The sequence below is a fragment of the Zalophus californianus genome, chromosome 13 (assembly GCF_009762305.2).
Source record: "Zalophus californianus isolate mZalCal1 chromosome 13, mZalCal1.pri.v2, whole genome shotgun sequence".
Lineage (NCBI taxonomy): Eukaryota > Metazoa > Chordata > Mammalia > Carnivora > Otariidae > Zalophus > Zalophus californianus.
In genome coordinates, this window is record NC_045607.1 from 22,919,958 (window position 1) to 22,933,541 (window position 13,584).

At 40.2% G+C, this 13,584-nt stretch overlaps 1 protein-coding gene across 4 annotated transcripts in view; it reads left to right on the forward strand.

The window, feature by feature from the left end:
- Positions 1–13,584, forward strand: part of SVEP1 (sushi, von Willebrand factor type A, EGF and pentraxin domain containing 1) — a 195,020-nt gene that overhangs the window by 131,448 nt on the left and 49,988 nt on the right. For 3 of the 4 annotated variants that reach the window (XR_004819523.1, XM_035723592.1, XM_035723594.1), the window contains 5 exons: positions 279–398; positions 1,996–2,172; positions 2,398–2,482; positions 3,118–3,309; positions 4,240–4,407. Coding sequence is in view for 3 of the 4 variants with exons in the window: in XM_035723592.1 (XP_035579485.1) it covers positions 279–398; positions 1,996–2,172; positions 2,398–2,482; positions 3,118–3,309; positions 4,240–4,407 (742 nt within the window). In the remaining variant the exon portion in view is untranslated. The remainder of the gene's footprint in view (positions 1–278; positions 399–1,995; positions 2,173–2,397; positions 2,483–3,117; positions 3,310–4,239; positions 4,408–13,584) is intronic. The other variant, XM_035723593.1, reaches the window with a different exon arrangement.

A 13,584-nucleotide genomic window follows, 5' to 3' on the forward strand; every position in this document is an offset into this window, starting at 1 on the left:
AGAAATATTTGGAATTGTTACCAGGCTCAGTATTAAGACTATTTTCATCTATCTCTGTTCTTCTACTTACCACCTATCAAGTGGGGGAATAATAGCTTTTATTGTGTATCTGCAATGTGATCATGACTGCTATATTTACTACAGTATATTTTCACTATATAAAAATATCTATAGTGTTATACATTAAGTGATATGTAATGATTTAAAAGTAAAAACAAGTATTTGATACATAAGAAAAATCAATCAACTTCACTACCTGTAAGCTATCTTCATTTTAGACGTTGATGAATGCGCAGTTGGGTCAGATTGTAGTGAGTATGCCTCCTGCCTGAATACAAATGGATCCTACATTTGCTCATGTATCCCACCCCACACAGGAGATGGTAAAAACTGTGCAGGTAACTAGTACATGTATAATTGGGAAGTTATTAATTTTTTTATTTATATATTTCAAATGTATGTTATTTAAAAATACAACATTTTCAAGTTCCAAGGACAGGTGGAGAAGATAAAAACCATCTTTTAAAAAGACATATAAGCAACAACTAAAGGAGCTTTAAATTAGCATTGTGCCTCTCCCAACTTCCCAATCTCTGAAAAATAAAACTGAGAGCCAGCTATATCACCAGAATGTTGGAGCAACATCGGTATAGTACAAGAATAACAGAGGGGATTTAGAAATATAATCACTGGCCTCTATGGCCTCAGTCAGAACAAAGAAGATAGATACTTCACCATCAGTATGTTTCCTCTGCCTCAGCCACACAGAATTATGTTATTGAAAAAAACTGACCTCTTCCCTTATCACAGCTCTAGATTTTGTGATAACTTTGATAATACAGGCCCAACTCCCAAAAAATAGAAAGTTAAGAGGAATTCTCAAAATCAAGTCTTATGATGGCATTTACTTTTTGAGAGGGTTCATTTAAAGTCCTTGACTTATGGGGCACCTGGGTGACACAGTCAATTAAGCATCCAACTCTTGATTTCGGCTCAAGTCATGATCTTAGGGTTGCAGTATCGAGCCCCACATCAGACTCCACACTCAGCACGGAGTGTGCTGGAGATTCTCTCTCTCTCTCTATCTCCTTCTGCACCTCCCCCAACTCGTGCGCTCTCTCTCTCTCTAAAATAAATGAATAAATCTTTTAAAAAAAAATAAAGTCCTTGACTTCTGGGGTGCCTGGGTGGCTCAGTACGTTAAGCGTCTGGCTCTTGATTTTGGCTCAGGTCATGATCTCAGGGTCGTGAGACTGAGCCCAGCATCAGGCTCCGCGCTGGGTGTGGAACCGGCTTAAGATTCTCTCTCTCCCTCTGCCCCTCCCCACCCCCTCAAAAAAAAGAAATAAATAATTTTAAAAATACCAATAAAGTCCTTGATTTATATGGCCAGAATGACCTTCAGAAAGATTGAATCAATGTATCTTCCCTTTTTGATGATTCAAGTATTACATTTACTCATATCCAAGTCTAGTCCTAAATATCCCTTTAACTTATTTCTCTTCCTAGAAGTGGTGACCAACCCCAAATTTGCACATAGGAGGGATTTCTGATCCATAGTCTGTTTGGAAAGGGAGGCTGGGAATTTTTCTCAAATCTGCCTAAGGTACAGCCTTTACATCAATTTGATAGAAAGCCAATTGCTTTTAAAAAGTAGGCATGAAGTTGAGGGAGGTAGGAGCGGCTAAAGTTCTCCTAATAAATGCCCTGATACCACCACTACTTCCCAATAAACAGCTCCCTTTCAGCCAGGTAAATTTTGTATATTTTTGTTAGTCACTGTGTTTCAAAATACTGTAGTTTAAATGCCTGTTAAATGTGTGTTCTGGTCTGATGTCCTGTATCCCAGGCCTTCCCATGTCTCACTTCGAGAGCTTTTTTCCCCCCAAGATTTAACTGGTACTTTAACTGTAGTGAAATTCTTTTGCTGTGAGACCCTGCATGGTTGTGTGAACACCACTCATTGTCCCACAAAAACTTTTTCTCTCTTTCAAGAACCTATAAAATGTAAGGCTCCGGGAAATCCAGAAAATGGCCACTCTTCTGGTGAGGTTTATACACTGGGCGCCCAAGTCACTTTCTCGTGTGAGGAAGGATACCAGCTGTTGGGAGTAACCACAATCACATGTTTGGAGTCTGGAGAATGGAGTCATCTGTTACCATATTGCAAAGGTATGTTTCATAAATTCCCCCAGATTCATGGTGTTTGGCAATACTAGAAATTTAAGGGATAGATGTGTCATGTGTTAGGCTGTATCAATATTCTTTGTATTTAAAACCCAACTATTGGGCTCATCTTTAAACATGACAAGATAACTTGGAGCTGCCCTTGAGCTTTTAGAGATTTCTTTACATGCCGGCAAAAGCAATACTTCCTTTGTTTTTTCCACCTTCTAGCTGTGTACTGTGGTGCACCTGCTATTCCAGAAAATGGTGGCATTGATGGATCAGCATTTACCTATGGCAGTAAAATAACATACAGGTAAGTGTGTAAGATTAAAACTACATTGTAGAAGTTGTTGATGACATGCTGGCTGTGATCTAAAACTGAAAGAAAGGGAGGAGAAGAATCCCAAAGGATATTTTTTTTAATTAATACAAAATTAATTGAACTATGTGTAGTACGAAGGAATCAAGTTCCATAACCTAATGGTGGCAGTCCTGTCTAGAATCCTTAAATCCCTTGACAAGTAACTTATTATTGTCACCATAATCGCTGAGGTGCTCTGAGAACGGGTGCCATGGAGGAAGGCCCTGCAAGCTAAGGAATGTTCTTGATTATAAGCTGGAGGTTTGGCTCAGGTACTCATACTAACCCAGACCATTCTTAAACTAGGAATTTTCTGTTTGCAGCTACTAATCCATGACATAAACTGGGGGCAAGCCAAACTCTTAATTTTTCTACTTATCACTCAGCAAGGTCCCTATGGGGGAGATGTACAGTATTCAGTCTTGGAAAACAATAATTTCAAAGCATTATTTCAGTAGGAAAAAAAAAAGAACTCTTCCAATAAATTGTAAAGTGTAAATTCTCAATATTTTTAAAGGTTTTGGCACTGATAAAATTATGCAAAATAAAGGACATTTTATTCAGTAATCTCCCTTTATCCTCTTTAGGTGTAATAAAGGATATACACTGAATGGTGATAAGGAATCATCCTGTCTTGCTAGTGGTTCTTGGAGTCATTCTCTTCCTATGTGTGAACTGGTCAAGTGTTCTAGCCCTGAAAGCATAAATAATGGGAAATATATTTTGAGTGGGCTTACCTACCTTTCTACTGCATCGTATTCATGTGAGAGTGGATACAGGTAAAGTCCATAGACACCAGCCAACTTCCTAAAATACCCTGTTACTCATTATTTACTCAGTAGGTTTCATTTGTATATAACTAGCTGACTTTAGATACAAGTTTCTAAATGTAAAAGATATGCGCAAATTTGCTGCTTCATGAAGACTAGCTTATAGTGCTGGGAATGCCTAGGGAAATATTCCACCTAACTTTGACTCTGAGGGCTCTAGTTGAGTCACTGTAAACATTCAGTCATTAAACATGAAAGCAAAAAATGTTTGGGAAGCATAACATAATATCTGGATTTTTTTTTTTTTTTTTTTTTTTGGTACATAACTTACCACGCTTATACTGAAAATTGTATGGGATGTTACAAAAGCATGTCAGGGTAAGGGCTCAGGTTCTTAATACTGTAAGAGGTTGATTTGATCAGTGCTGTGCGTGGGGGTGTATGTGTGTGTGTGTTCCAACAGAAGGGATGGAAGGGAGAGGCTGCAGTCAGAAACTTGGTCAGCAGGACCTGAAGTGAAACAGATCCAGTGAATAGAGTTGAGTGATACAGACAGGCAGATTCAGGTAGGCAAACAAAGGTGGCTAAGCCATGCCATTGGGATGCGAGGTTTGCGAAATCAAAGGAAGACCTGAGGTCAGAGTCACGAGCAACACAGTGCACCTGCCCAGGCTCAGGACAAGGACTGTGCCCTTGGACCTCAGTTACCATGACTTCCTGGGTGTCTGTCTCCATTTTAGCTGGATCCCAACCAGCCTATTAACCCCTTCTCATCCAGGTAATCTATTTGCAAGGTCTGAGTGCCCTACTCCAGCACCAGGGAGCACATTTTATTTTGCAGCCGTTGTGATGTTGTTTTAGCCCATTCACTGACAGAAGCGCTCTGGAGCCGGCTCACAATCGTCTCCAGAGTAGTGAATAATGGCCATTCTTTCCCAGCTTACAGGGCCCTTCTGTCCTTGAATGCTCCGCCTCAGGCAGCTGGGACAGAGCGCCACCTACCTGCCATCTTGTGGTCTGTGAAGAGCCACCGGCCATCAAAGATGCTGTCATCACCGGGAGGAACTTCACTTTTGGGAACACTGTCACTTACACCTGCAAAGAAGGGTGAGTGACCGTGTGAGGGAAAGAAGCTTTGGGAGCCTCGAGGGAGTGGACGCCCCCCCCCCCCATAGAGATGGGCTCCATCAAACGCTAAATTACGTTTCCTGGCCACCAAGGCCAGAGAGAGCTTTATGCTCTTGTTTTCTCCTGTGGCAACAGTGTTTTTCTGGAATTAGAGTAATTTCTCAAATTAAGCCTCGAACAATGGACATTGGGCAATGCAGTGGAAAATAGCTTTCTACTTCACTGAAAGATGCAAAAAGCACATTTAAATAGGCATTTGTGGGCGCGCCTGGGTGACTCGGTTGGTTAAATAGGCATTCATGTATTTATCTTCTGCAAACCTGAAGGCAAGACTTTGAGTCACAACCTAAAGGTGACATGTCTGCAGGGGGAAAAGATAATAAAGCTCAGGTCTTTCTATTTTAATGATCTCAGTTCATTCAGAGGTAAAATTTGAAAAACAGGGAAGCAGATTACAAAGGGCTTTCACACTTACTGTCTCATTGACTCCTCACAAAAGCCCTGTGAGGTACAGAGAAAGGGGAGGCTCCCCCTGGGGTGGTGTCTGCTTAGCATCTCAGGGAGGTGATAAGGAAGTGAGGGGTAAGTGAATCCCAGGACATCTGACTTACATTTATTTCATTGCTTCCCCGCCACCCCCCATGCTCCTTTAATAAATATTTTCACCATGAATAATAGTGCTTTCACGCTCCAGATTGACCAGAGGTGTTTCTCACACAGTTGGAAGCAGCACCAGCAGAGAGTTGCCACTTTCTGGATTTGTAGCTCAGCTCTGTCCTTCACTGTGTGGCTTTGGGAAAATTCTATCCCCTCTCTGTGCTTCGAGTGTCCTACATAAAAACAATTTCATTAAAGGTTCATACTTACAGATACTGTGAGAAATAAAATGCCTAGTATAAAGCCTGGCCTAGCCAGGGGGAAAAAACTTAATTAATTCAACCAACTTTGCTGTTATTATGACTGAAACACAAATGAGATGGCAGTTTCTATTCTATCATAGAAGTTGAAGTTTCATTTCAGCTGGATAGAGGACAGTCCCAGTAGTACAGGACTGCCAGCAGGTGGCGACAATATTTTTTTTTCCAAAAAGTTCCTGAGAGTCAAACACTTAGATGAATAGCTGATGGAAATCCCAAATCTTAACACCTTCTTAAATGAAAAAGAAATCTTTGATATTAAAATGGAGGGATGAGTGAAATAGGTAAAGGGGATTAAAAGTATACTTACCTTGAGGAGCGCTTGATGAGTAATGTAGAGAATTGAATCACTATTACACACCTGAAACTGATATAATACTGTATGTTAGCTCTACTAGAATTAAAATTAAATAAGTAAATAAAATGTCAGTGCGAGAGTTAGCTTTCTTTGGCCCCATCTCTATCTCTCCCCCATAAATTAACTCATTTAAAAACTGCTTTGTGGGGGGGAGGGGGGAATCTCTGCTCAGCGGGGAGCCTGCTTCTCCCTCTCCCTCTGCTGCTCCCCCTGCTTGTGCTCTCTCACTCTCTCTCTCCCTCCCTCTCTCTCTGTGTCAAATAAATAAATAAGTAAAATCTTTTTAAAAAATAAATAAAAAACAAAAACTGCTCCCTAACAAACTACACAGGACTATTTGAGATTAGTCATCTCAGTGTTTGTGAAATCTTATAAAATACAAATGTTCTAAATAATAGCTAGATCTTGACAAAAACAAGTAATGAATTATCACCATATAAAGCTAGAAAATGAAAAATATATTTGAGGGGCGCCTGGGTCGCTCAGTCAGTTAAGTGGCTTCTTTCCACTCAAGTCATGATCCCAGGGTCCTGGGATTGAGCCCCGGGTCAGGCCCCCTGCTCTGTAGTGAGTCTGCTTCTCCCTCTGCCCCTCCTCCAACTCGTGCTCGCTCACACACTCTCTCTCAAATAAATAAAATCTTAAAAAAAAAAAGATGGGGCGCCTGGGTGGCTCAGTCGTTGGGCGTCTGCCTTCAGTTCAGGTCATGGTGTCAGGGTCCTGGGATCGAGCCCCGAATCGGGCTCCCTGCTCAGCGGGAAACCTGCTTCTCCCTTTCCCACTCCCCCTGCTTGTGTTCCCTCTCAATGTCTCTCTCTGTCGAATAAATAAAATCTTAAAAAAAAAAAGATGGGGTGCCTGGGTGACCAGTCCTTAAGTGTCTGCCTTCGGCTCGGGTCATGATCTCAGGGTCCTGGGATCCAGCCCTGCATCAGGCTTCCGGCTCAGCAGGGAACCTGCTTCTCCCTCTCCCTCTGCCCCTCTGCCTCCTTGTTCTCTCTCTCTCTCTCTCTCTCTCTGTCAAATAAATAAATAAAATCTTTAAAAATAAATAAATAAATAATTTTTAAAAAGAAAAAATATATATATATTTTAAAAAATTATCCAGGGGGCGCCTGGGTGGCTCAGATGATTAAGCATCTGCCTTTGGCTCAGGTCATGATCCCAGGGTCCTGGGATGGAGCCCCACGTTGGGCTCCTGGCTCAGCGGGAGGCCTTCTTCTCCCTCTCCCTCTGCCTCCCCCTGCTCATACTCTCTCTCTCTCTCTGTATCTCTGTATCTCAGATGAATAAATAAAATCTTTAAAAAAAAATTATCCAAAGTGGTGGTATTTTACTATAGTTCTCAGAATTTTGTCTTTACGTATGTTTTTTTAATATTAAAGGTCATGCTATACATATAAATTTACATTTTTCTGTAAATTTATTTATTTTCTGTAAATTTATTTCTCTTCTGAGAGAGACAGAGAGCACAAGTGGGAGGGGCAGGGAGAGGGAGAATCTCTCAAGTCGACTCCGTGCTGAGCACTGAGTCCGACTCCATGCTGGATCCCACGACCCTGAGATCACGACCTGAGCTGAAACCAAGAGTCACATGCTTAACTGACTGCACCACCCAGGCGCCCCTCCTAGGCATCCATTCTTGAAAGAAAAGTACATGTTAAATTTTTGCCATAGTTATTGTGGCTCTTTTTTTATGAAAGAAATATAATATAAATATAACAAAAAGCCATTCTCATCACTTTTCCATTCTCCCCAAAATATCAAATGGGCATTTTTGTCCTTATTCCATATGTATGTCCCCATAAACATTCTATTGATTTATGTGTTTTAATTTCTATATATGTCGCTTTGTACTCTGTCCTTTTGAAGTTTGATTTTTTTTTATACTTACCATGTTTTTTTTTTCATTTTTCTCTATTGATACATGTAAATCAACAGAATTCATTTTAACAGCTATATGGTATTCCCTTGGAAGAATGAGCTGTCTGTAAGTTACTCATTTCCTTACTGGCAGAAGGTTAATTTGTTTCTCCTTTATTTGCTGATGTAACAGTTCTGAAGTAAATATCCCTGCATGTGTCTCTTGGTATATATGAGTATGACTATCTCTGGCCCAGACGCCAAAAGTTAAAGTTGTTGAGTCATGAAATATGCATATTTTAAACTTTACGAGATAGTGCTTGATATTTATCAGTTATTTCCTTTTTGTTTTGTTTTGTGTGTTTGTGTCAAATTTAAGAAATCATCCCTACCCCGAGGTCATACTGAATATCTTTGCCTTTCTCCTGAATGACTCAAAGATCTTGGAAAGCACAAATTTCCATCCCTTCTCTCATCTTAAATGTTTTATCACTGTCTGTATTTTACTTCCCTCTCATTTTATGACTTTTCAAATTAGTCATTTTTTAATATAGTCCATGTTTATTTAGATTTACTCACATGTTTATTAAACTCTTCATCACCACTGTGTTTTGCACCCCATTCCGTTCTTTTGGGTTTAATATTTCTACTTCCTGAAGTATATCCATTATGTATTTTTTTCAGTAAGTGTCAGCATATTCTAATCTTTTTCTGAAAATAATAGTATTTTAACTTTGCTCTTGAATTAGAGTTTAGAGTAGACAAGTCTACATTAATAGTTTTCTTCCATAGACTTTTTTTTTAAAGATTTTTATTTATTTATTCATGAGAGTCAGAGAGAGAGAGAGGCAGAGGGAGAAACAGGCTCCCCGCTGAGCAGGGAGCCCGATGCGGGACTCGATCCCAGGACTCTGGGATCATGACCCAAGCCGAAGGCAGACGCTTAACCATCTGAGCCAACCAGGCGCCCCCCATAGACATTTTTAAAAATATTATTCCATTGCCTTTTGGCTTCTAATGTTGCTACGGAGGATTCCATCATCAGTCTGTTAGTGGTTCTTAACCTGGGGCAGTGTTGCCCAGCAGGGACGTTAAGCAATGTCTGGAGACATTTTTGGTTGTCACAGTTGAGGGGAGGGTGCTCCTAGCTCTAGTGGATAGAGTCCAGGGATGCTGCTAAACAGCCTCCAATGCCCAAAACAGCCCCCCACAACACAGAATTGTCTGGTCCCAAATAGTGCTGAGATTGAGAAACTCTGATTGAATTGTTGTTCCTCTATAAGTAGTATCTTTTCCCTTTGGTTTTTATTTTTAATTTGTCTTTGTTGTTCTGGTATTTCCTTATGATATGACTAAACGTGTATTTATTTCTTTCATCTTATTCAGGACTCATTGTACTTCTTACATCTGAGAACTCATGTCTTTTACCAATCTTAGCATAGTCTCAGCTATTTTCACTTCAAATATTCCCTCCTCTTCACTTTCTCTTTTCTGTAATTCTTATTACAGAAGTCTTATGAGGTATATATTGGACCTTTTCTTTCTGTCTTCATATTTATTAACCTGTCACATTTTCCATCACTTTATAAACTTGGGCTGCATTTGGGTATTTTTTCACGTACCTTGTAGTTTACAGTGTTTTTTCTGCTATCTGTAATCTGCTTTTAAATGTATCCATTAATTTTTTTAATCTTTACTTTCTATATTTTTGCTTCTAGAATTTATGTATTTGTTTTTCAAATATTTCTTTTAAAATAGTCTTTTCTTTTTAAATAGGATTTTGAGTCTTTTTTCTTTATGTCAACATACTTATATAATTTTTTAGATTTTAGATCACTTTTCTGTTACCTCAATTTATTGGTGCTCTAATCATGCTGTTTGTTCTGCCAGCTGACTCACTCATGATGGAAAACATGCTTGTGCATGTTTTGTAATTTCAAATTGTGTCCTTACAGTAAGCAGGACTTGTTTTATCTGTGATAGTCCCTTATGGTTTAAGTGTGTGAATTATTTCTTCTACCAGGAACCCATGGAATATCACCAACTAAGAAACCAATTTTACATTAATTTATAAGTTTGAAGGCTTTCCATACAAAGTAAATGGCATAAATTCTAACCTCAGATCCACATGAGATGAGACCTAGGGATGGCTGCCTTTAGCAGGGACTTGATTTTCCCACCTAGAGCCTTGACGAATACAGAGATCTCACTTGTCCTGTCAAGTGCCTCTGGGTGGAATTTTTCTACTTAATATCCTTTCAGTGAATGTCCTTCTAGGACAAAAGTTTATGCCAGAGACTCAGCTATTACTCTCTTTCAACTCCGGAGTTACATTTCCTATCATCTCTCCTTCCCTTCCCTGTCCAATCTGATGGCAGTCACAGCATTCAGTCACAGGCTTACTTCTCTGTTGTTAATTTCCTCCTTATTTCTGGCATGTGCATCTAAAATAACTTCTGTTATATTTGATCAAGTATGATATAGGGAAGGTTTTCAGACTGTGGAATAGCCAGAACTAGAAGTTCTCTCCCTTCACTCCTTTTCTATTTCTTCCCCCCCAAGGAATTGATTGGCATAAGCCAACATGCACTGTATCTGTTCTATTCCAGGATGGTGTCACTGTGTTCAAGTCACGGCTTTTGTGCAATGGGCCTGTTTGTGCAATGGGCCTGCAGTCTCCTTCAGCTTCCTGAGGTGCTGTTGGCTTGATAGGAGGGTTAGAGCCTATTTCCTCTCCAGCCGTCTCAACTCCCACTGCCCTGAACACTGTCTGAGCCACCCCTGCCTGCTTCTTTTTTTTTTTTTTAAGATTTTATTTATTTATTTGACAGAGAGTTAGCAAGAGCAGGAACACAAGCAGAGGGAGTGGGAGAGGGAGAAGCAGGCTTCCCGCTGAGCAGGGAGCCTCACGCGGGCTCAATCCCAGGATTCTGGGATCATGACCTGAGCCGAAGGCAGACACTTAACTGACTGAGCCACCCAGGCATCCCCGCCACCCCCTCCCCTCCCCCCGCCCCGGCCTGCTTCTTGAGTGCACATACGCACATTCTTGCTTTGATCCTAGTGTTGTTTCTTCTCATATTGGTGTTGTGCTTTGCACAGACCCTCCCTTGAAATAAGGGGGAAAGACCCACTCTCAACTTTAGGATGGAAGAGCAAATACTTTAGGAGACAGGAGTAGTAAGATGAATGCCAGGGAAGGAAAGAAACAAGAAGTATATTTCTGCCTCTTGTCCTAAAATTGACCTTCCACGTTCACCTTTTATCAAAACGCTAGGCTGGAAGTTTGCAGCTGTTTGCCCAAATAAATAAAATGATAACTTGTTTCCCATTTTTCTTTTCATCCTTATGTGTCTACTCTCTTGGTGAGAAGCTCAGGGGAAAGGAAGAGTCATTGAAATCCTACAATCCTCATAGAATGTTCCCCTTGTTGATTCTTCTTAAATGTAGATTTTTAAATGCAATTACTGAATGCACTAAGATAAAATTTTTTATCATTTTTAGTTGAAAACAGAATTAACTGCTGATGCAGATTTCTACTTTCCATTGCTCTTATTAAATTGCAGCTCTTTACAGACATATCTAGTATGCTGCTCTTTTAAGGCTCTTAGACGGTCCTTTAAAAAGGGAAGAGCTAATAATCCACTGGGGAGCTCTCTCATAAAGCTTCCCACATGCTCATTAGTTGGCTCCCACTCAGTGGGTGAATCAAATCACTGAAAATTGTATCTGAAGATTACTCTGCCCATTCTCAAAGAATTTTTCAATATTATTCCAGAAATATGCTAATGAATTACAGCAAATTCATCCTGAAATATGCCCTTCTGTGGCATCGTTATAATATTGATGGTCCATTTTTCCTTGGAATTATGGAGTAGGACAATTTGTCTTATAATATGTATGGCCTGATTTTAAATAATAGACTGCAGTAGCGTTCCCAGTGTCTCTTGAATGAGAATGCAAAATGTCACAGAATAAAATTAAATATTCCATCATTTTAGATTTGTGCCAATACCAGTTTTCCTGCTTTGGGAGCCAACATTTATAGGATGTATGTCATCATCAGTATAAAACTTATCATTTTTTGAAATGATTTTTTTTTTTTTGCAGAGAGAGAGAGTGTGTGTGTGTAAGCAGGGAGGGGCAGAGTGAGAGGGAGAGAATCTCAAGCAGGCTCTGTGCCCAGTGTGGAACCCAGCTCAGCTCAGGGCTCGATTTCACAGCCCCGAGATCATGACCTGAGCCAAAGTCAAGAGTCGGACACTTAACCGACTGAGTCACCCAGGTGCCCCAAATGATTCTTTTAAACAAATAAGCAGGTGAAATATGTTCCGCAGAAATTGTAACACATCTTCAGTCTTCTAACATAAGGAAATAATGCAGCAGTTGGATTAGAGACCAGTCATAGTTCAATCTAGGCAATAGCTAGCAATTCCTTACTTTTTGTGATTTGGAATATATATACCACTTTAGCATCTTCAAAGACTAACGTTTGTATTTTGGAAGATAGTTATTTTTAATAAACCTCAATCCCTGTCTTTACTGAGCATTTTATCTAAAGTACTGGCTTTGGTCCCATGTCTTGAAACCACTCCATGTACATTTCTCTGCAGCAGCGAAATGCCAGCCCATTCAGGTGTTCATGGCTTGGTCCTGAGGTTCTCCTACAGACGGATCAGTGGAGCTAAGTGGGAGGCTTCCATGAAAGATCCCAGCCCTTCACATATCTCCTGAGAAATGATCGCTCATGCGGTGCAGGGAGACAGGCATTTCGGCCAACTCAGTCTCCAGTCTGAACTTCTTTCTCATAAATGAGCGTGATTCCGAGTCTGTTCCTCTCAGAATCATTCTGAGCCTATTCCAATAGGTCTGTCGTCCATTTTCCGTTATGGTACCCAAAGCTGAATGCACAATGATACCTGCAAGTTAGAATGTGGCAGAGATAAAAATGCCACATTTAGGGGCTGACATATACACACGTACAGAGGTAACAATTTATTTTATTTCTCTTCTTCTCTTTCTAAATAAATGAGTTTCTAGAAATGCAGTCACCCTTTCAGGATGCCGCCATTGACTCATTCAACTTAATTTCAGTGGAACTCCGAAGTCTTTCATATTGGCTGTCACGAAGCCAGGTTTTCCATCTGTGCAGTTTTTCTTCACTGTGTATATATATGCAGCACGTTCCATCTTATCTTTGTTGAATATTATCCTGTAAGATTAGAAACATTGAGCTGGACCATAAACAGTTCCCTGCCCAACAGTTACATGTTGCTTATAAACTGACGGATGTAGGAACTAAGGACAGTTTTATGGCATTCACAAGATATGAAACTCCCAAAAAGGTTACTTCTATAGAGTACAAAGTACTCTTTGGGTCATCTAGTTAATAAACCGCTTAAATATCTTTCTGTCCTAGCGACATTTTGTCTGCTAAAATCTTATGAGAGTCCTTGTAAAAGAAACTGTCAGAAACCATTTCCAGTTCACCTGTGCCTGCCATATCTCTACCCATCAACGATCACGACCTGTCAAAACACACAAGATCCTACTGATCACGACTTCAGTGTTCAGATGCCATTCCTAACTATTTGTAAGTTCCCAGAATGCCCCAGCTGTATCACACTCCAGCCTCTTTGTTCATGTTACTTCTCAGTCTTGAGTGATTCCTTTTCTACTCTTCTTCTCTTATGACTCCTCTCAAAAGCCATTTCCACAGGGAAGGCTTTCCTCCCCTTTCCATTCTTGAGGTAGAATTAATCATTTCTGCTTTAAGCAACTGCTGTAGGTGTGAAAGGGCCTATAATGCACCAGGCAGTGGATGGGGTAAGGAGGGCAGGATGGACACAGATGTGTAAACGAGCAAATGCATGAGCATTGCATTGTGCACCAAGGAAGTGGCTCTAGCCCATAGCATGGTCCTTGAGAATTATGTAATGAAGGACTAAATGTTGATTGGGAGTCATAAGGAAAAGTCAAGATCTTAGGTTAGGTTCTAAGAAATTATGGGTAGTGATG